At 46.7% G+C, this 23270-nt stretch overlaps 1 protein-coding gene and 1 long non-coding RNA gene across 3 annotated transcripts; both read left to right on the forward strand.

Moving 5' to 3' along the window:
- The first annotated feature begins 11673 nt into the window (after nt 1–11673).
- On the forward strand, nt 11674–18726 carry CMTM3 (CKLF like MARVEL transmembrane domain containing 3). 2 transcript variants are annotated; one of them, XM_040498232.1, is made up of 5 exons: nt 11680–11940; nt 14952–15107; nt 16104–16199; nt 16597–16717; nt 18180–18726. In XM_040498232.1, exons 1-5 carry the CDS (start codon nt 11782–11784, stop codon nt 18206–18208), a joined length of 561 nt encoding a protein of 186 aa, XP_040354166.1. In that variant the 5' UTR covers nt 11680–11781; the 3' UTR covers nt 18209–18726. The 2 variants fall into 2 exon arrangements, with proteins under 2 accessions (XP_040354167.1, XP_040354166.1); XM_040498233.1 differs by lacking the exon at nt 16597–16717 and having other exon boundaries at nt 11674–11940.
- A 136-nt stretch (nt 18727–18862) lies between these two features.
- On the forward strand, nt 18863–22731 carry LOC121045412 (uncharacterized). The gene is made up of 2 exons (XR_005797744.1): nt 18863–19592; nt 19714–22731. It is a non-coding gene; the product is annotated as an uncharacterized LOC121045412 (long non-coding RNA).
- The last annotated feature ends 539 nt before the right edge of the window (nt 22732–23270 follow it).

Genomic DNA, 23270 nt, shown 5'->3' on the forward strand with positions numbered 1-23270 from the left:
CTTTCTCTGTGCCCCTCCCCTGCTGGTATACTCTCTCTAAAAAAAAAGACTAGCGAAAGAAAACAACAGAGATTAGAGTACAGATAAATAAAACATAGAGTAGAAAAATAATAGAATCAAGAAATCAAAAAGTTGGTTCTTTGAAAATATCAACAAAAAAAAGATCAACAAATCTTTAGGTAGTGATGAAGAAAAAAAGGGAGAGAACACATAACAAAAACCAGAATTGAAAGTGCAGACATTACTAATGATGATAGAAAAATAAAAACGAATACAAGATTATAACAATTGTATGCCAACAAACTAGATGAAATGGACAAACTAGAAACATACAAATTACCTAAAGTGATTCAAGAAGAAATAGAAAATCTCAACAGATCTACAAAAGATCAAAATAGTAACCAAAAACCTCCCAAGGAAGTCCAGTACCAGATAGTTTCACTGGTGGATGCTACCAAACATTTATTTATTTTTAATTTATACTTTTTAAAGTTTTTTTGAGAGAGTATACAAGTGGGGGAGGGACAGAGAGAGAAGGAGAGAATCCCACTGATGGTGTAGAGCCTGATACGGGGCTCAAACTCACGAACTGTGAGATCATGACCTGAGCCAAAGTCAGATGCTTAAGTGACTGAGCCACCCAGACACCCCTCTACCAAACACTTAAAGCAGAATGAATACCAACCCTTCGCAAACTCTTCCAAAAACCAGAAGACAAGGGAACACTTCCTAAGTCATTATATGGGGCCAGAACTACCCCAATAACAAAGCTAGATGAAGACATCACAAGAAAACTATATGCCAACATTCGTTGACTGTAGATGTAAAAATCCTCGACAAAATATTAGCAAACCAACTCTAACAACGTATTAAAATTATTATATACTATGACCAAGTGGTATTTACCCCAGAATAGTACTGCAAAGTTTTTGAAAACTGAACTGCCACTGGAGTCACAGTCCAATGGTAGGTAGGATACTGTGGCCTGAATCTAACCAGTTGATTGCCTGCTTAAAAAAACAAACAACAACAACTAAAAACCAATGCTCTCTATAGGAATTAAGTAAATCCAGAGTTCATAGCATAATATTCAAAATGTCCAAAATAAGGGGAGCCTGGGTGGCGCAGCCGGTTAAGCGTCCGACTTCAGCCAGGTCACGATCTCGCGGTCCGTGAGTTCGAGCCCCGCATCGGGCTCTGGGCTGATGGCTCAGAGCCTGGAGCCTGTTTCCGATTCTGTGTCTCCCTCTCTCTCTGCCCCTCCCCCGTTCATGCTCTGTCTCTCTCTGTCCCAAAAATAAATAAAAACGTTGAAAAAATAAAATAAAATAAAAAAATGTCCAAAATACAATAATTACTTGACATATTAAGAGATGGAAAAATCTGGGGCACCTGGGTGGGTCAGCTGGTTAAGCATTCAACTCTTGATTTCAGCTCAGGTCATGATCTTGTGGTTCATGGTATCAAGCCCCATGTTGGGCTCTGTGCTGAATAGCACAGGATCTGCTTGGGATTCTCTCTCTCCCTTGCTCTCTGCCCCTCCCCCACTCATATGTGCTCTCTCTCTCTCAAACATTTAAAAAAAATGTTAAAAGAAACAGAAAAATCTCAAAATTTCATGAGAGAAAAGACAATGAATAAACAACCCTAAATATAACAACAAATGTTAGATGATTAGACAGAAACTTTAAAGAGAATATTATAGCCATGCTCTAAGAATAAGTGAAATAATTGGAATGATAGAAAGTCTCACTGGAGAAATAGAAAATATTTTTAAAAATCAGATGGAAATTTTAGAACTGAATACAATAACCAAAATAAAAAATCTCACTGGATGTGCTTAATAACAGAATGGAAATGACAGAACAAGGAGTTCGTGAACTTGAAGACAAATCAAAAGAAATTATCCAGTCTCAGAAGACATGAATAGATACTTTTCCAAAGAAGACATCCAAATGGCCAACAGACATATGAAAAGATGCTCAACATCATTCATCCTCAGGGAAATACAAGTCAAAACCACAATGAGATACCACCTCACACCTGTCAGAATGGCTAAAATTACAACTCACGAAACAACAGATGTTGGCAAGGATGTGGAGAAACAGGAACCCCTTTGCAAGGAATGCAAACTGGTGCAGCCACTCTGGAAAACAGTATGGTGGTTCCTCAAAAAATTAAAAATAGAACTGTTCTATGACCCAGCAATTGTACTACTAGGTATTTACCCAAAGGATACAAAAATGCTGATTCATAGGGGCACATGCACCCCAATGTTTACAGCAGCACTATCAACAACAGCCAAATTATGGAAAGAGCCCAAATGTCCATCAACTGATAAATGGATAAAGACGATGTGGTATATATATATATACAATGGAATACTACTCAGTGATCAAAAAGAATGAAATCTTGCCATTTGCAATGACATGGATGGAAGTAGAGTATACTATGCTAAGCAAAATAAGTCAGAGAAAGACAAATATATGATTTCATTCATAGGTGGAATTTAGGAAACAAAACAGATGAACACAGGGGAAGGGAAGGAAAATAAGATAAAAACAGAGAGAGAGGCAAACCATAACAGACTCTTAGATACAGAGAACAAACTCAGGGTTGCTAGAGGGAGATGGGTGGGGGGATAGGCTAAATGAGTGATGAGCATTAAGGAGGGCACTTGTAGGGATGAGCACTGGGTGTTATATGTACGTGATGAATCACTGGTTCCTACTCCTGAAACCAACACTACACTGTATGTTAATTAACTTGAATTTAAATAAATTGTTTAAATATAAATGTTTAAATAAAGTAAATTTAAAAAGTATCCAATTTCAACAAAAAAAGAGTCATAAGATTGAAAGAAGAAGAAGAAGAAGAAGAAGAAGAACAACAACAACAACAACAACAACAACAACAACAGAGACTCCAGAACTTTAGAGACAATACCAAAAGAATACTTGTATCACTGGATTCCCACAAAGTATGGAGTGAGAGTGTGGCACAAAAACTTCTTGAAGAAATGATGGCCGACAACTTCCTCAAATAAGCAAAAGACACAAATTTACAGATTCAAGAAATTCAGTAAATTTCTAACAGAAGAAGCAAAGAAATCATACTCGGGTACATCCTAATCAAATTTCTTAACACTGAAGATGAAGAAAAAAATATTGAGAGCACCTAGAGGAAAATGATGCAACAATTTGAATAACTGAGGATTTGCCATCAGAGACCATGGAGCCCAGAAAGAAGTAGCACAATTTTCAAGTGTTAAAGGAAAATAACCATCAAACCAGAATGCTTTATCCAGTGAAAATACCCTTCTTTTATCAATGAAGGTAAAAAAAAAAAAAGAAGACATTCTCAAAAAAAGGAAGACTAAAAGAACACATTGCCAGTAGATCTGCTCTGAAAGAAGCGCCAAAGGAAGTTCTTTAGACAGTAGGGAAATTATACCGGAAGGAAACATGGCACTTAAAAGATAAAGAATGAGCAACAAAAATAGTAAATATCTTAAAAATTAAAAACAGAACTACCATATGATTCAGCAATCCCACTCCTGGATATATGTCCAAAGAAAACAAAATTATGTTGAAGAGATATCTGCACCCCCCTGTTTATTACAGCATTATTTATACATGGAAACAATCTAAGAGTCCATCAATGGATAAATGGATAAAGAAAATATGGCATATACACACACACACATATATATATATATACACATATATATCATATATATGTATATACACATACACACACAACGGAATATTATTCAGCCTTTAAAAAGAAGGAAAACCTGCCATTTGTGGCAAGATAGAGGACACTTTGCTAAGTGAAATAAATTAGAAAAAGACAAATACTGATCTCACTTATATGCAGAATTTAAAACAAGAAAAAAGAAAAAAATGAAACTCAGAAAATGAGATCAGATTTGTGGTCACCAAAGACAAGTGATGGAGGGAGAGAGAATTAGATGAAGGCAGTCAAAAGGTACAAACTTCCAGTTATAAGAGACCTAAGTATTAAAGATGTAATGTGCAACATAACTATAGTTAATATCGCTGTATGCCATATTTGAAAGTTGATAAGAGGGGCGCCTGGGTGGCGCAGTCGGTTGAGCGTCCGACTTCAGCCAGGTCATGATCTCGCGATCCGTGAGTTCGAGCCCCGCGTCAGGCTCTGGGCTGATGGCTCGGAGCCTGGAGCCTGTTTCCGATTCTGTGTCTCCCTCTCTCTCTGCCCCTCCCCCGTTCATGCTCTGTCTCTCTCTGTCCCAAAAATAAAAAATAAACGTTGAAAAAAAAAAATTTGAAAGTTGATAAGAGACTAAATCCTGAAAGTTCTCATCACAGGTTAAAAAACACTTTTCTCTTTTTTTGTATCTATATTTGATGATGGATGTTAACTAAACTTATTGTGTTAGTCACTTAACCATACACATACATCAACTTCTTATGCTGTGCATTTTAAACTTATATGTCAATTATTATTGTATATCAGTTCTATATCAATATAAAACTGGTAAAAAAAATAGTAAATATCTGGACAAATAGAATATTCTTCTCAAGTTCTTTAAAATATGTTTGATGTTTGAAAGCAAAAATCTTCTTTTTTAAATGTCTTAATGTTTATTTATTTTTGAGAGAGAGACAGACAGACAGACAGAGTGTAAGCAGGGGAGGGGCAGAGAGAGAGAGGGAGACACAGACTCTAAAGCAGGCTCCAGGCTCTGAGCTGTCAGCACAGAGGCCAACACAGGGCTTGAACCCACGAACCGTGAGATCATGACATGAGCCAAAGTCGGATGCTTAACCAACTGGGCCACCCAAGAAACCCCACAAGCAAAAATCTTAACATCATCTGATGGGATTTCCAGTATAGGTACATGTAATACATGCGACAGCCACAACATAAAGAGGGGAGGTTAAAATGACATATATGATGTTCAAGTTTCTGCATTGCATTTGAAGTGGTAAAATATTAATTCTAAACAGACTGTGAAAAGTTAAGCATGTATATATTAATCCCTACAGAAAACACTAAAAAACAGTACAAAGAGAGTAAAAAGCTCAATAGATGTAGTAAGAGAAGACTAAAAAATATTTAATCCAAAAGAAGGCAAGAAAGAATGGACAAATAAAGAAGGAACAAACAAAACAAAATTGTAGACCTAAATCCAAATATAAATAATTACATTAAATATAGATGGTCTAAACATACCAATTAAAATAGATGGTCAGATAAATTTTTTTAAAGACTCAATCATATGCCATCTACAGGAACCTCTACTTTTTTTAAGTTCTTATTTATTTATTTTTGAGACAGGCAGGTAGGGGCAGAGAGAGGGAGTGAGAGAATCCCAAGCAGGCTCCAGGCTGTCGGTGCAGAGTCCGACATGGTGCTTGAACTCACAAACTGTGAGATCCTGACCTAAACTGAAATCAAGAGTCAGACACTTAATCGACTGACCACCCAGGTGCCCCAGGAAACTCATTTGAAACATAATGGTATAGGTAGATTAAAAATAAAAGAATGGAAATAGATACTGCATTTGAACACCAATCAAAAGAAAACTGTAATGGTTGTACTCACGTCATACAAAGCAAAAAGCAAAAAAACAAAATCACCAAGGATAAAAGAGACACTACATAAGGATAAAATGATAAATCCACTTTATGAAAATACAACAATCCTAAATCTTCCTAATAACAGAGCCTCAAGATGCATAAAGCAAAAACTGAAAGAAGTGAACAAAAACATGGACAAATCTACACATATTGTTGAGGATGTCAACTTTTCTCTCCCAGTAATTGACAGTACAAGTACACAGGAAACCAGCAAGGATCCAGAAAAACTAAATACCACAAATCAACTGGATCTAAATGACATTTATAGATCACTTCACTCAATAATACATTCTTGTCAAGTGTACAGCAAAGCATTCACCAAGATGGCCCATATCCTGAATTATAAGACAAATCTCCATAAGCTTAAAAGAATTAAAATCATAGAGTATATTCTCTGGCATAATGGAATTAATGGAAATTAAACTGGAAATCAATAACAGAAAGATGACTAGAAAATCTCCAAGTGTTTAAAAATTGAACAATATACCACCAAATAATCTGCAGTTCAAAGATAACGTCTTGGGAAAAATTAGAAAATATTTTGAAGTGAACAAAAATGAAAATACAACATATCAAAGTTGGTAACATAAAACAAAAGTAGTAGAGAGATAGTTTTAGCATTAAATGGTTCTATGAGAAAAGCAGAGACAAGATATACAAATGCCAACAAAAAGAAACTGGTGTGGTGAAATTAATATTAAATGAAATAGAATTAAAAGCTTGGGGCGCCTGGGTGGCGCAGTCGGTTGAGCGTCCGACTTCAGCCAGGTCATGATCTCGCGATCCGTGAGTTCGAGCCCCGCGTCGGGCTCTGGGCTGATGGCTCAGAGCCTGGAGCCTGTTTCCGATTCTGTGTCTCCCTCTCTCTCTGCCCCTCCCCCGTTCATGCTCTGTCTCTCTCTGTCCCAAAAATAAATAAACGTTGAAAAAAAAATTTTTTTTAATAAAAATAAAAAAAAAAAATAAAAGCTAAAAGCATTCACTAGGGAAAACAGAGATATCAAAATGATAGTTAATAAATAAATGCCAGGTACTATTCTAAGATATTTTTATGTATTATCTCATTTAATCCTTATAATAATCATATGACTGGGGTGCCTGGATGGTTCAGTCGGTTCAATGTCCCAGCTCTTGATTTAGGCTCAGGTCATGATCCCAGGATTGTGGGATCCAGCTCTGCGTCAGGCTCCGTGCTGAGCATGGAGTCTGCCTCAGATTCTTTCTCTGCCCCTCTGCCCTGTTCACACACACACTCCTACTCTCTGTCTAAATAAATAAATATATATATAAATAAATCTAAATTGTATACATAAATTATAATACATAAATTAATAATTTATAAATTTTAAATTTATAATAGATAAATTTATATATACATAAACATTTTTTAATAGTAATCATACGACTTAAGTAATGTCACTATCACCATTTTGTGAATGGAGAAACTGAGGACAGAGAAGAAAGTCATACAACCGGGATTTAAACACTTGGCTTATGCTCTTAATTGCTATCCTACTGAACAAAATATATGTTAACCCCTGTTCATCCAACATTATAACTTAAAAACAAAAACAAGAAAATATTAGAAATCCAAAGAAAAGTAATACATGGAAAACTTTAGTGAGGAGCTTTAATATATCTGTTTCAGTAAATCAATACATCAAGCAAAAGAAAGGTAAGTATACAGAGAGTTTCAATTACATCATTAAAAAGACACATAGTAGATACATAGGTAAGTTTTGTACCCAACTAGGAGAGGGTATTCAATCTTTTTAAACACACATGGAACATTTACCAAACTTGACTATCAGGACACAAAATCTCAACAAGTTCCAAAAAAGGAGAACATATAGACCTATTCTCTAAATAAAATAAATAATAAAATTAGGTATTCACCAGAAAAGTCTCACATTTCTCTAACTAAAAACTTTAAAATACCCTTTTAAATTATTCTTGGATTAAAGAGGAATTAAAATGAAACCTACAAGCTAATTAGAAGTGAATAAAAATTAGAGCAATATTTTGGGGATGTGTCCTAAGTGGTTCTCAAAGAAAGATTTATAGCTTTAAATGCCTTCATTAGGAAAAAAGAAAGATCTAAATAAAGCACAACACAACACACAAGAAATAAAATATGATGAAATAAAAACTAGCGGTCAATTCTATTTATGAAAATAAAGGCAAAAATCCCAAATAAAATACTAGCAAAATGAATCCAGAGGTTTATCAAAAGAGCAAAACACTACGGGTATTAAAGGTACATCCCACAAATGTAAGGATGGTGAGTCAGGAAAACTACTCTTGGAGCACTGGGGTGGCTCAGTCGGTTAAGCGTCCCACTCTTGATTTTGGCTCAGGCCATGATCTCAGAGTCACGAGATCAAGCCCACGGTCAGGCTCCGTGCTAGGCACGGAGCCTGCTTGAGATTTCCCTCCCTCTCCTTTTGCCCCTCCCCACTAACACTCCTCCCCACCACCACCCCTCCCCCCTCCTGCACACTCACACAGGGCCTGCTGGAGTGCTCTCATCTCTCTCAAAAAATGAAAATTAAAAAAAAATTAAGAAAAAAGAAAAAACTGCTATTGTCAGTCATCACATTCCTAGATCAAAGGGAAAAAAACACCAGGTTCTAGAAGGAAAAATCTGTATGGCAAAAGTGCCAAGTAAAAGGCAAATGACAAACCAGGAAAAACTATTCATAACTCACATTTCAGAAAAAGGAAATCTCCTTTTGTAATCTCCTGAATATAGGCGTTGTTATGCATCAATTTTTTTAAACAGACAATTAATAGAAAAACATACAAAGGATGTGAAAAGCAGTTCTCAGAAAAGCAAAAGCAACTGGCTGTTACATATGCAAAAACAAAACAAAACAAACAAAAAAAAACCCTTGATCCACTCATAACTAGAGAAATGCAAATCAACACTGCCCAGGGGGTTTTGTTTCTAAATACCATTCTCCAATAAAAGAACCTGAGTTTCCTGGAGGAACCCTGACTCTAGGGCTGAAATGGGGAGAATACAATATGACCCTGAAGCACCTTATAGGGTCAGAAAATAAGCAAATGAGGGAAAAAAGATGAGGGATGGGTACACAGGAACCCACCTGAAGGAGCTAATAAAGGCCAAAGATGAAACAATTTAGCCAACAAAATTAAGCATGATAGTATTTAATTATAACCCAAAGACTAAAATAAATCAGTGTAGGAGAACAGAAAATATTCCTTACACAGGAATGTAAAAGGAATAGAGAGAGCCACCCTCCTTCATTCCAGAGCAGACATTTCCTGCTGCCATCCCATGTGATAGGTTCTGAGCTGGGCTATATGACTGGATCCCATGGAGCTCACAGCCCATGGTGGGAGGCACAGTGGTCACAGGCATCCAGTCACCTCAAGCAGGGGCACCCCTTGGGTTCTACTTGCCCTCTCCCTGGACTCTCTCAGCCACCCGGGTGAGTCGCCACATTTTATGTATGAGTTCCCTTTCAGTAAAGTGAGATCTGGATTACATGACATAAAATGCAACCATTTTAAGTGCATTTGATATGCTTTGACGAGTGTATGTTCCTGTGTAGTCACCACCCTAGTCAAATTAAAAAACACTTCCAGCACTCCAGAAAGCTTCCTCCTGCCCCTACCGATGTGACTTCCGTCACAACAGCTTAGTTTCACCTGTTCTAGAAATTCATAAAAATGTAGTCATGCAATATGTCCCTTTTGAGCCTGGCTTCCTTCATTCAACATAGTATCTGCAAAATGCATCTATATTGTTGCATTTGTCAATGATTTCTTCCTTCTGGGGCGCTTGGGTGGCTCAGTCACTTTAGAGTCTCTTACTAGTTTTAGCATAGGTCATGATCTGGAGGCTTCGTGGGTTTGTTTGAACACTGCATTAGGCTCCTGGCTGGCAGCTGACTCCTCGTGGGCAGCACTGAGCCTGCTTGAGATTCTTGCTCTCTCCCTCCCTCTCTGCCCCTCTGCTGTCTCTGTCTCTCTCCAAATAAATAAATATTTTTAAAAAATGATTTATTCTTTTTTCTCGCTGAGAAGTATTCCAGTGTATGCATACCCCACAGTTTATTCTCTCTGCTATAATGAACCACCAGGCGGTGTGCAGTTTGAGCTACGAAAAAGACAGCTGCTGTGAACATTCACGTCCAAGCCTTTGCACTGACGTTGGGTAAATACCTACAAGTAAAATGCCTGAGTCATACGGTTGGCCTCTGTGTAACATTTTAGGAAACTGTCAAACTGTCTTCCGACGTGGAGGTAATCGTTTCCACCCCCATCAGGGGTGTAGGAGAGTTCCAGCTGCTCCACGGTGCCCCCCCAGCACTGCAATAGTAGCATCCCCTTTTACGAAGCCATTTTAATAGGTATAAAATTGTATCTCATTGTGGCTTTAATTTGCCTTCCTAGACGTCTGATGATATTGAATATCTTTTCCTGTGCTTACTGGACATCGTATATCTTTGTTGGATTATCTGTTCAAAACTTTGGCCCATTTAAGTTATTGGGGTGTTTTCTTCTTAATAATGAGTTACAGTTTTGAACTGTGATTTAATTAACACTGATCGATATCAGGTTGTCCTCTGTTCTAACCTTCACCTGGCCTCTTTCCAGGCAATCTAGAGTAAGATCCAAACACCAGGGCCTGGTTCTCCACAATCTGTCTCCTCCTCCTGGCCCTTTGTTAGTTCTTTCTTCTACACAGGCTCCTGGCAACCCTCTGAATCAGCCATAACCAGCCAGACATCTATTACCAGGAATTATTTTATTCAAGGATCTGTGGACACATTTAGTTCACTCACTCCCCGCAGATAAGTTGAGGCTCCCTTGCATCCTGCAAATGAAATCTTTCTAGCACTGCTGTTTAATAAATAAATGAGCAAATGAATACCTCTTACCTGGTGGGAGAGATCAGCAAAGTCTTCTTTGAGGAAGTGAAACCACAGTATGACCACAGAATAAAAAAGAGTTCATCACATAACAAGATGGAGAAGAGCATTCCAGGTAGCAGGGTCAGCATGTACAAAGGCCCCGTGGTAGGAGGGAGCATGGCTTGTTCAAGAAACTGTAAGAAAGTCTGTGAGTGGGAGAGACAAGGAGCAGAGGACAGCAAGAGATTATGGTTTTAGGCTCTTTACCAAGACTCTGAGCAAGATGGGAAACTCCCAAGATTTGGGGGGTAAGGGAAATGGAGGTGATCCTGATTGAAGATTTAAGCATCCTTCTGGCTGCCAAGGAAGGAAGCAGAGAGGCCTCTTAAAGACACCCTCCTAGGAGTCCAGGGAGGAGGCAGGAGTACTCTGGGACGTAGTCGAGGCCTTGGTGGCGGTGAGAAGTGAACAGAAACAAAGCTTTAGAAGATGAAGATGTGCAGGCCTGGTCACGGACTGATGGTGACGGTGAGGGAGAACGAGGACAGCCCCAGGCTCAGATCTTGGGGTGGAAGGATGGATGGCAGTGCCCTTCACTGGGGCTCAGGCGCCATCTGGGTGTCCTCCAGGGATGAACGGGGAGAGGGAGCAGAGGGCAGGCCAGGACAGCCAATGCAGAGGCCCAGGAGATGGGCTGGCCAGGGATGGGAGGGCAGGCTAGGGGAGAAAGAGAGTGAGGTCGGGGAGCTGACAGCGCGATTAAAGCGCCGCAGGGGGACCAGACAGAGGTCTTGCAGTTTGGGCGCTTCAGTTTCTGGGTCCCGGACACAAGCAGTGACGCGGGCAGGAAGCTAGACGACGCAGCGCGAGTACACAGCCCGAAGCAGGGAATGGAATCCCCGACGGGGTGTTCAGGGACGGCAATTAAGAAGGTCTCGCGGGTGAGGGGAGAGTGCTGGCGTCTAAGGAGGCCCCAGCCCAGCACCAAGGACCGCAGAACGGGCAGCCGGGAGCCAAGAGAAGTAGGAGAGGAGGGGGGGGGGCGGGGCGGAAGGGGGGGGGGGGGCGGGGGGGCGGGGGACGGCGAGGACGGGGGGGGGGGGCAGAGCAGGAGAGGAGAGTGCGCGGGGGGGGGCGCCGGGCGGGGGGGGGCATGCTCCCCCGCTCTCGGGTCTCGCCTTTTTCTCCTTCCGCACTGTCTGGGTTTCCGCTTCCCTCCCGGGCGCGGGGTGAGGGAGCGGGACCGCGCCTCGGTCCCGGCCGCCGCCGCCATGTGGCCCCCAGACCAGGAACCCGACCCGGACCCCGACCCGGCCCCGGCGCGCGCCGGACGCTCCCCCCCGGGCGCGGCGATGCCCGGGCTCCGCGCCCTCCTGCCGGCGCGCGCCTACCTCTGCTCGCTCAAAGGCCGCCTCCTGCTGGCAGAGTCGGTGAGTGCGACGCGGGGCCGGGGCTGGGGCCCGGGTCCGCGGAGGCGCCGTCGAGACTCCCGGCCCCGCCAACCCCTCGGAGCCGAGGAAAGCGGGCGGATCTGGGTGCATTCCCCAGGCGTCGGGTGGCGCTGACCCTCAGCGCGCGAGACCGAGGCGAGATGGGGTCTGAATCCAGGCCCTCCCGGCTCCCTAAACCAACATGGGGGACCCGTTGAGAAGCCTGGGGCCGGGTCCCGTCCACGCGACGGCCGGGCCACTGGAAACCCAACCCAGCTCTGTGTGACTCCGGGCGCCCCCGCTCTCGCTGGGCCCCCGAGACGGGTTGCGTCCCTGCATCTTCTGGCCTCCGTCGCGGGCGCTCCGCTCCGCAAACCCTCCTGCCATCCCTGGCTGCGCCCCGAGAGGAACTGGGCCCCTTCGGCGCTTCACGACGCTCGGGTGGGGGGCCAGGGTCAGTTCTCTGCGCTCTTGCCCGCTTTCCTGGGCGCAGGGAGGGCCGGCCGGGCCTCGAGCTGCGGGGCAGAGGCCAGAGTGGACTCCTGCCAGCTGAGACGGGGAACAGCGGGTAGTGGGGAAGGGGACCCCCGGGACTGGGTGAGGCTAAGGCTCGCAGGCAGACCCCTCCCCCCGGGTGCACGGGGCCGGGGCGGGAACCCAGCGGGTGACTTCATCCTCCTCCTCCCCTCCCTCGCTCGGATCCAGCCGCCCCGCCCCCTCCGAGTCCTTCCTCCTTTTCGCAACCCCCACCCCTGCCCGTCAGGCCTTTGTCTTCGGGACACTCCGAAAACTCCGGCGCAGTCAAGTGTGTGGGGTGGGGGTTGGTGCTGTCCTCCGTGCAGTACCGGGGAGGAAGAGGCCGGGCACAGGGAAGGCGAAGTAGGGAGGAGCTCTTGTACCTTAGATTTCCCAGCAGTTTGACAGCCCCTATCCTTACTCCCACTTTGCAGACAAGAAAGCTGAGGCCAGAGCATAGGGGATTTGACAGGTGGGTCACTTGAGGGCTGGGTGACACCAAGGATGGGAGTGGAGATCAGAGGAAGGAGGCTTCTGCCCCCACACTTCTTCCTACTGCCCCGGGGCAGATATCCCCGGCCCGCGTCGCAGTCACTTGACTCAGCAAGCAGGAGGCAGACTTTGAGCGGACAGATGCCAGTTCAGCCCTGGAAATTGATGGGAACCTCTTTTGCAGAGAAGCCTTTAATCCACAGGCCACTGAGGGGCCCCAATCCCAACCCACTCAGCCCACCATGTCATAGAGGAAGCCCTTGGCACCCAGCTGGGTGTCAGGAATCCAGACCTAGGAAGATAAAGAAGTGGGGAGGAAGGGTTAGGGGTGATCACTGAAGACTCAGGGGAGCCATTCTGGTCCCTCTTGGCTCCCTCTGGTCACCTCCGGCTGCCTCCAGGCCCCAGCAAGTAGGGAGACTGACATGGACGGGAAAGGCAAGGAAGTAGCCACCAGGAATTAGGGAATGAGGAAACAAGAATGGAGAGGGGGATCCCCAAAATCTGGCTTTGGGGGCGGTGGACAGGAAGGGGAGAGACACAGCCCTCTCTTGAGGAAGTACAGCTGAGGACAGAATTTGGTCGGGGTCCCATGGACTTGCTTTCCTGGGAGACCTCTCTCTATGCCTTTATTTCCCATCTGTTCCACTTGAACTTAGCTACTTCCATGGCCATGTTCAGGGCTGACTTGTGCCCTGGGGACTCCCCGGGATCTCTTCATTTGTCTGAAGTGCATTTGTCTGAAGCAGCCACAGTGTTTCCTGTGTGGCATCTGGGTGTCCCTCCAGGGCCCCTAGGCCCCACTCCAAGCTACTCAACCATGGGCATGCTGAGCCCAGCCCAGCCATAGTGACAGAAACCAGGACAGATAAAGGCCAGCAACCGTGGGGCAAGAACTACAGCTGTGTGGTCAGCCAGCCCTGGGTTCAAATTCTGGTGCCTTTTTTATTGCATGACACTGAGCAAACGTCACTTCACCTGTCTGCACCTGTTTTCTCATCTGTAAAGTGGGTTGTGAGCAAGCACCTGTGCATAGGTGGTTGTGAACATCCCACAGACCTCAGCGGGCACTGGCCTGGGGAACAACAGCCCCGTCAGTGAGCGTGGTCTGCCCTGCAGCGCACCACATGGTCTGCAGAACTAGCTAGGGGCCTCCGCATCTTCCCGCATCATCAGTTCCCACCCACAGCACATGTGGAGGGCTGCGGAGAACTCCAATTCTTACTCCTTAATGCAGTGTGCCCTTTTCACAAAGGCTGGAGGGGTGATGCAGCAGGGCCTCAAGTGTCAGGGTCAACACTCCCTCCTGGATGTTTTTTTCTTCTTATGAAAATTTGCAAATCTCTAAAAAACCCGAACGGTTTTACTGTTAGTGCCCATATACCCACCGCCATGCTTGCTTTATCACATATCTTACCCATTTACCTGTCCACCAAGCGAATTTAGTTTTTGATGCAAAGTAAAAATATACTTTGCCCACATCAGTACATTTTACCTCTGAACACTTCAGCATGCATATCATTAACTAAAGCTCCAGATTTATATATTTTTTCAGCTAACATTTACATTTTGGGGAGTTGGGGGTAATTTTTTGAAACTGGTTCCTGCTTAGTGACTGCTTAGGTTTGATTTGCCCTGTTGGACGCCATCTGAGCTGGGTGCCCTGTTGGGTGGTTTCTGCCTTAGAGCCCGCTGGGGTGGGGGTGGGGTGAGAGCTGTAGGAGGCAGCCTGGCCGGGTGGGGGTGGGGAGTGCTGGCGCTGGACACACATGAGAAGCTGGGGCTTCCTGACTGGGTCCTGGCAGGGAGCTGGTGAAGGGTCCAGACGCAGAGCCATGCCCAGGGGCTTAGGGGGCAGCGCGGGTGTGGGCCAGCGCCCCACGACAGGGTTCTAATCCTGGCAGTTGTGGGACTGTGGGCAGGTCACCTCCCCTGTTCCTGACTGCAGAGCACTGGGCCAGGGGTTGTGCAAGGGCACTGACTTTCCCTTGCCTCACCTCCAGGGTCTGTCGTTCATCACCTTTGTCTGCTATGTGGCATCCTCTGCATCCGCCTTCCTCGCGGCACCCCTGCTGGAGTTCCTGCTGGCCCTCTACTTCCTCTTTGCTGATGCCATGCAGCTGAATGACAAGTGGCAGGGATTGTGCTGGCCCATGATGGTGAGGGCTGGGCCCCAGGAGGGAGGGGTTTGGCTGCATTTCGGCCCTCACCTTTCACTGTGCTGGAGGGGCTGTTTGCCGTAGGTTGGAGCCAGGCCCCACCACTCAACAGCCGTGTGACCCAGAGCAGGTTGCCTTAACCTCCAGGGCCTCCAGTGCCCCTCCCTGAGGCAGGGAACCTTAGCCAGCCTCATGGCCCCTGGCCACCAGGTGGCGCTGGTGTTCCCAGCTGGGCCTGCCGGAATGAGCCTCTGCCGCAGGAATTCAAGCCATTTGCAAAAGGGCAAGGCAGGTTAACTGAGGGCTTGCGGGGCTTGCCCAGGCCTTACCCATCTGGCAACTCGTTTTGTCACCTTGGGAGGCCTCAGAGCCCCACCTCAAACCTTGCTGTTTGAAAAGGGGCAGAAAGGCTGCCATTCAACCCTGGTCTCTTGACTTCGTATCCCATATACTTCCTGATGGGCTACAACCTGTGTCCCCATTGTAGAGACAGGGGAGCAGAAACCATGAGGCATAAATGGATCTGCCGCAAGTATGTGGCACAGTGAAGCCCAGGGCCAGTTCTCCCCGTTGGAGAGCAAGCAGAGAGCAGATGAGCAGGTTTCCAACTTCCCCTTTCTTAGGGAACAGGGAGACCTGCATGTGGGCCAAGCCGCAGGGCAGGTGCAGCCTGTTGTCCACAGGGCAGTGGATGGCCAGCTGGACCGGGGACAAGGCGGCCTCAGCTGCTCAAAGCCCGCAGGGGCACCTAGGCAGGGGCAGGAATGGGGGTGGGACGAGGACCAGGGAGTGCAAACAGAGAGCCTGAGGATGCCAGCTGTGTTTCCAGGCTGCCGGGCCCATCATCCCCTGGCCAACAGTGGGTTCCAGCCCCATTCCTGCCACCTGGTGCCCTTCTGAGCCCCTGTCCCCTGCCTGGGCTCCCAGCTGCCACTCCCCAGTGCTGTCCTCCACTCCTGGGAGGCCAGGGCAGTGACTGTGCCCACCGCTCCCCAGGACTTCCTGCGCTGCGTCACAGCAGCCCTCATCTACTTCGCCATCTCCATCACAGCTGTTGCCAAGTACTCGGACGGGGCTTCCAAAGCAGCTGGGGTGAGTAGCCGCCCTCTCCCTGGAAGGGGTTGTCCAGCAACGCCCCCTTGGGTTCACCCCACCCCAGATGCCCCTTGGACACTCTGTGGCTGGGGCACAGTCTGTCCCAGCTTAGGCCCCTAAGGGCTTCACGTGGATCTCAGCTATTCCAAAGTCCTCTTATTGGAGATTTAATCCACCCTGAGTTTTGAAGGCTGTTTGCCCAGCCAAGATAACAGCTCATTTTCCTCCTTGTCGGTACCGGGAGGGGTCTGTGCTTGCCAATCGGAGCTGCTTTTCCAAGCAGATAAAGCCAGGCGGTAGCTTCTCGGGCCGGCCCCCCCTTTCCCAGGCTCTTGGACCAGGGACTCCCAGCTCCTGATGACGGACTCCATCCACCTTGTGTCCTATCCCACAGGTGTTTGGCTTCTTTGCCACCATCGTGTTTGCAATTGACTTCTATCTGATCTTTAATGATGTGGCCAAATTTCTCAAACAAGGGGACTCCGCAGACGAGAACACAGCTGACAAGGCAGAAGGTGGGTGGCCATCCTGTGGGTTTTTACCTGGGAACGTGGCTTATCACCCCCGGGGACCCTGCTCTCCCTGAGGGATACCCAGCCAGTTTGCGGCTCGAGGAGGAGCATCCCCACAGGCCGAGAGTGTCTTTGCAGCCTGGTTCTCCTGCTCCTTCATGCAGCTGGCACTCCTCTTCTGTGACACCTTCGCTGATGAGCCCCCGGGGGTAGCCAGTCACTGGGCTGCAGAGCTGCCACCAGCAGGACCAATGCACCTGCCCACCCCCCACCCCAATCTCACCTGCCTGTGGCTCAGGGACCAGAGAACCAAGCTCTCCTCCTTACCTGCAGCACCAAAACAAGCTCAGTCAGGCTTATGAGCCAGCAGAACCCACCCTTCTGCTAAAAATATATGAGGCTCATCTCGTCCCATCCCATACTAAGGCTAAAGCTAGGTTAAATGTTCCTAGATGTTTTCCTTAGGTCTTTGTGACCTGCTTACCAGTTGCCTGCCTGCTATGGATGCTTCTAGACAACCACTCTAGTGGACGAGTAGGAAGTAGCAGTGGAGACATGTGTTTGAATATTTTGTGAGCTTTAAATATTTGAAGGTACATAGTTATATATAGTAATTTTTTTGCTATAAAATTATTCCTAGCTTATGTGTTAGAATGAATACAGCAAAACCACAAAGTCATGCCAGTCCAGCCCTTGGCACAGGGAGTTAAGGTTTATGGAGGCTCTCTGAGCTTGTCCATGACCCAGGAACAGTATGAGGACTGACTGCGGTTCTAAGGGACAGAGATTGGTCCCTCCCTGAAAATAGCAATTGGCACTGCTGGGGGAGGTGCGGGAGGTTTATGACTTAGGTGCTTTTCCTTCCTGAAGGTTCCAGAAGGCTCTATAGAGTACTCTTCAGTATTGGGATTCTAGGAACCTTGGAGTTACACCGCATAGATAGGCCCTTAACGTTATAAAGTGCGTCTGATTACTATATAAAATTAGGATTGGGGCAAGGAGGATGGAAACTATAAGGTGGCTAAAAAGAGGCTTCCTTATTTTCTAGTATATTTTAGTTTCTTGGGCCAGAAAATAGCTGTCCCCACCTTTCCCTGCTGAATTGCAGAGTAGGGTTGGGTTTGGGGTGTAGACATACCTCCCTGACACCCCGAAGTGAGAATAGCCCAGGATGACAGGGGAGAGCCTAGAGCAGAGGCATCCGGGCTCCACCCCCTCCACGTGGCCATGCCCTGGAGGTGACAGCAACCGCCTGTCCCAGGTCCCAGGCACGGGTGTTGGGGGGAGGGCGGCCTTCACACCAAGTAGATACCACCATCACAGTCAGCTGCAGGAGGGGCCTGAGTCCAGAGCTCCAGCCAACAGCCAGAAACCCAGCCAATCTCCCCAGAAACAGCTTCCAGGCACCGCTGGTCTGGAAGCTCCCACCAAGCATCCTCTTTGCTTTGCTTTCCTTTCCTTTCAGAAGAGAATTCCGACTCTGACTCTGACTGAAGGCCTACCCTGCCCTGGCAACCCGAGCCTCATGGGCCTTGACTGCTGCACCTTCTGACCAGGAGAGCCGGGACGTGGTCAGGGGACCGTGTGTGTTGGGAGAGAGGCTGTGACCTCAGCAGCAGTGGGAGTTGCTGAGGGAGCCAGCCTCCTCACAGCCCCAAGGTGACGTTCCCAAGCCCAGCATACAAATCGGCACCCCTTGGCTTAGCCCAGTCCAACCGCCCCATACACAGGGGCTTCGTGAATATTCTGCCACTTCTCATTTCTGCCCCGCAGACCTTAAGCCTTGTAACCTCCCTGCCAAAAATCAGCACAAGGGGACAGAGCTGATGGAGCCTTGTTACGGGAGGCATCTCATGCTGCAAAGCTGGCGGGGGGGGGGGGGGGCAGGTAGATGTAGGGCAGAAACCACCACAAGGCCAACCTGCTGGGCCCCAGGGGGGTTTGTCTGCATTTGCTCACAACAGGCACTTTGTGGAGAATAATCCTTCTAAGATTCTTTTGTTCAAGGAGTACCAGCTGCCTCTTCGTTTCTTTTTGTTTTTGTTCTTAGTGTTTATTTTTGAGAGAGAAAGACAGAGCATGAGCAGGGAAGGGGCCGAGAGAGGGAGGGAGACAGAATCCAAAGCAGGCTCCAGGCTCTGAGCTGTCAGCACAGAGCCCGACGAGGGTCTCAAATTCATGAACGTCGAAATTGTGACCTGAGCCCAAGTCGGACCATTAACCAACTGAACCACCCAGGCGCCCCTGCCTCTTCATTCTTGAAGCAGGGAGAAAACTGACCTTGGCTCTCATCTGGGAGAGAGCGGGTCCGTAACGGGCACCTCACGCCCTCGGAAACCACGTCTTCTCTGGGCAACATGCCAGTTGTAGATTAGCTTACTAGGTCCAAAGGAGCGAGGGTACCTAACAGTGAAGTAACTGACAGCGTCCTGGGTAGCTGGGCGGGCCCAGCCAAACCCTCTTGCCCGCCAGCAGGCAAGAGGCTCCCAGGCACTCAGCATGATGTGTTTCTCGACCCCAGAGCAGGTCTCCTGACCACCTCTCCAGAGGTGAAATGTGCCTTCTGTGTTCGCCTGAGGACCTGTGCAGTGTATGTATGTTCAGTAGGATTTTGTAACTGTATGTAATTTTTTTTTTTTTTACACAACAGTAGCTTCTTTAAATGGCCTTTCCTGTGACCCAAGAGGCCTCATGAATGAGCCAGACGTGGACCCATGTCTTGGGCATTTGTAACCTTTGTTCTTCTCTTGCATGTGAAAAAAGCCATAATGGATTAAACCAGACTACCTGCTTGGAGTGTATGTGTTTGAAAACCCCTCACACTCCCCAGAGCATGCGGTCCAGGGTCACGCTTCAGCACAGACTGGGCACGTACACGGTGAGTCCCGACAGCGCCAGGCTTCGATAGCACACGCACATTTGCTCCACACCAGGCACACCTAAGCATGAGACGCCTGTGCTCTCCTCTAGTCTTCACACGATCCTGTTTCACTGTCCAGGAAACTGACAGAAGGTTCAGGAACTTGCCCAAATCATCATGGCCCCTTTGAGGAGGGCCTCTCACTTATCTATCAGGATAACCACCCACGGCACCTCTGAGATAGCCAGAACCTGGGCCTCTCGTGGTTTGGAAACTGGTCGCACGAGGGACCCCACACTTGAAGACTGGGAGAGCGCCGGGTCGGCATTTGGCCCAGGTATCCTGCCCCAGCTTTGACACACGTTCTGAAAATACATCCGAAAGCTGATGTGCAGAAACCGAGAGGGATACACGGTGGGACCTTGCCTGCCCAGCTCAGCCAGCCAGGCTGCCTGTCAACACCCATACCCCGGCCTGTGCCACGGAGGTGGGCTGTGTTTAGCCACCACCTCACAAGCTTGTTTCGGGAACTAGGTCCGCGGCCTTTGAAGGGACGGGAGGGAAGTCGGAGCGAGGAGACAATGCCATTTTTACATGTCCATTTATTAAACAAGAACTCCTTCGTGACAATTTAATACAATATTTATTAACGATTAGTGCTGAGAAAATTATTTCCCTCTACATACAAAAATACAGATTTGAACACTATGAAAACAATCAGGACGAGTACCATGAAAAATAGGTCCTTCAAAAGAAATAAAGGGGCAAAACTGAGGGCAACGTGAGGCTCTGTCTGCTGTCGGGGACAAACCCACAGGAGCAAAGGCTTTGGGGCCCCAACACCACTCCAAATGGATAGAGTCAAACCTACAAGCCAGGGTTTGAGAAGCCAGGAAAGCCACCAACAGCACAAACCAAAGTTTGCCAAATGGGCATCACCTCAGAATGCCCCACAGCTGTGCCTAAATGATTAAAGGAAAAAGACTTCTAAGAAGCAAAATGTAATCGTTACTAAGTTAACATTGCCCCCCAGAAGTGCCACCCGGCCAAGTACCAATGAATAATCATATTGGAGCTATTAGCCATCTGATTTCATTTCCTTTGTTAAAATAATGACATCTTCTGGCCCTTCCAAAGGACAAAAAAGAAGCTACAGTTTGAGTAAATCCATTCCTTCATTTTGCAGTGGCTCAGCTAGTTCACTCAAAGAATTTTCTTCACACAGAACTCGCGTCCTATAGATATGGGAGGGGTGGGAAAGCCAACAGAGCAGCTAGAGCGTTATCTAATGTCAGCAAGCTCCTCATAGCAGGGAGTCTATTTTGTCCCAGCGCAAAACCAGAAAGGGCCACGGAGCCCACCCCGGGGAGTCCACAAACCAAAGTCAGTGGAGGCCCCTTGGGCAGCCCCTCTCTCCCAGGCAGGGCTGGAGGTGGGCCTGAGCTGGTCCTCTGCTTCACCAGCCCGCCAGCAAGGGAGATCTTCACTGTGTCAGACCTAAAGGGGAAAATCAGAGCGCCACGGATGTTCCATGCTTATCCTTTCTACAGAACCACTTTCCTCTTACCGTTTGAGGCGAGCAGTGGCTCTCCCTAACTGAACAAGTGGTTTAAAAATGCCAAATGCAGTTATACTGATTAATTATTTCACAGAAATATACGCTTACTCTCAGACTGTTGAAATAAGCAGAAACAAGTCATTGGGGAGAAAGCAGCAGAGAGGAGACAGGAAGAGCCAAGGTGGGTGTGGTTTTTTCTCTTTTTTAAAATACATAACGAAGTTTAAAGGGATAATGTCTAAACCTCAAAGCCATCATTGCTAAAAGCAATATTAAAAGGACACGATCTAACATCATGCTACAAAAATAGTGTCATCTGGTTTAACTAAATGTACATCTTTTTTTCAGTTCCATGATTGACAAGTGTTTATGTGACTGACACACAGAAGGCACCGAAGGTGAAGTGATTATTATTTGTCTTAAAATATACAAAGACAGAATTACCTACTTCGGGGGAAAAAAAATACAGTCATACCTGTAATAAATAGTTAAGTGTTTTTGCCACGGGTTCCCGAACCCCTACAGATTTCAACATATACAAATAGTTTCGATCCCTACATTCTCTTAGAGGGAACCACATCAAAATCAAGTTAACAAAAGCATTGGTTTTATCCACATATGTCAGTTTCATCATAAGTCAGGATTTGAAAACTCATTTTTAAACGGGTTACAGAGTGAAGGAGCTGGAAGCAGTCAGCCCCCGTGCAGGTCTAGGCCAGCTTGGGGGTCCATCTGGGCCTCCTGCCCTCGTCCTTCCCCACGAGCCAGCCTTCCCCCAGCCTTTGGACCAGCCAATTCTCCCTTCAAGCTCTGATTCTTTGCCTCCTTCACTTCTGCAGAAAGGGAAACTTGCGAAATCAATTCTGGAAAAGGCAGGAAAGCAAAATGGCCCACCGAAGGAGGCAGGCATCAGTTAGACCTGGCCCTGCTTGATACAGGCACCAAATGGGTCCCCACACTGTCCTCATTTCCTGGTAACAGGAAATGCTTTCTACTGGGGTTCAGCAGCGTTCTCCAGAGACAACTCCGACGTGACAGTTTTGGACTGAGTCCCATACAAACCAGCACCCGAATCAACTGTGTCCTACCTTCTCTGGCCTGAGGCACAATTATGAAAAGAAACCTCACCTCACCCTAATCCTGTCAACAAAGCTGATTAAGGTCATTTGAGACCAGTTCCTACTGGAAATTGGAACCAGAAAGGTTCTGACAGCCCACTAGAGTCCAGGCTATTAACTCCTTAATGAAGGCTCTCTGGCCTCTGCATACAATGCATCCCAAGGAAAACCTGCCGCTCCAAGGTGTCTAGATGAGCAAGCAGGTCACCCTAATTAAAGTCTTGGCATGAAAATGCGGAAAACAAACTGACCCTAGGAACAAGATGCACTATTCAAGGATCCATAAGCTAAACTTTATTTTAGGCAAGTTGCTGTTGCTTCAACCTCAGTGGGCTTGTAGGTAACTTTTTTCTTTATTGTTACATTTATGGGATAAGAAAAACCAGAGAGGGAAAAAAAATCCCCAAGGTTCAGAAATTGCACCGAAATGGGACAGAAATATAATCTAGACCAAAGAAGGAAGAACACATCGGCCCCATTCCTCTGTTTCAAGCCTAAGCGTGTGTAAATGCCACTAATGCCACTTACTGGTGTGAAGGAAAAGTCAAACGGAACATTCATTTTCAGAAGAAAATTCTTCTAGATCTAACAGAGTTTAAGGGTATTTTCTATCAGGGACAGTTTCTAAATAAAAGCAATGGACAGGGTCAAATGTTTCAAATAACCTTTCAACCACACAGTTCTTATGATCTCAATAATATCTGCTGAGAGAGGAGGAAACACCAGATTTTATAAAAAGCCAGGAAAGGTGACAAAGCTCAAGGAGGCCTGTGTTAGGTCTGCGTCCTCTCTAAGGTGGACCCAAACCAGAATCTGAGTCCCCTGTCCAGACCTCAAGAGCCGACCCAGAGCTCCGAGGCATACTGGTCCCAACATCCAGCTTTGGCTCGCAGGCTGAATGCAAACCTCAGCCCTCACTTTTCCAAAGACAAGAGAACAGGAAGGTAGTCAACCAAGCACATTTTTTCAAAATGGCCTGGGTGGGTGACCACATGCAGGGTGATGGCCAGTTCCCCGGAG

Source organism: Herpailurus yagouaroundi, unplaced genomic scaffold (genome assembly GCF_014898765.1).
Source record: "Herpailurus yagouaroundi ecotype Mexico unplaced genomic scaffold, PumYag 190, whole genome shotgun sequence".
NCBI classification, from domain to species: Eukaryota; Metazoa; Chordata; class Mammalia; order Carnivora; family Felidae; genus Herpailurus; species Herpailurus yagouaroundi.

Excerpts from the sequence above, each read along its gene's own strand:
- CMTM3 (XM_040498232.1), top strand. The coding sequence starts at position 11,782 with ATGTGGCCCCCAGACCAGGAACCCGACCCGGACCCCGACCCGGCCCCG. Across the intron at positions 11,941-14,951 it reads GCCTCCTGCTGGCAGAGTCG|GGTCTGTCGTTCATCACCTT; the intron begins GTGAGTGCGACG and ends CCTCACCTCCAG. Across the intron at positions 16,718-18,179 it reads CACAGCTGACAAGGCAGAAG|AAGAGAATTCCGACTCTGAC; the intron begins GTGGGTGGCCAT and ends CTTTCCTTTCAG.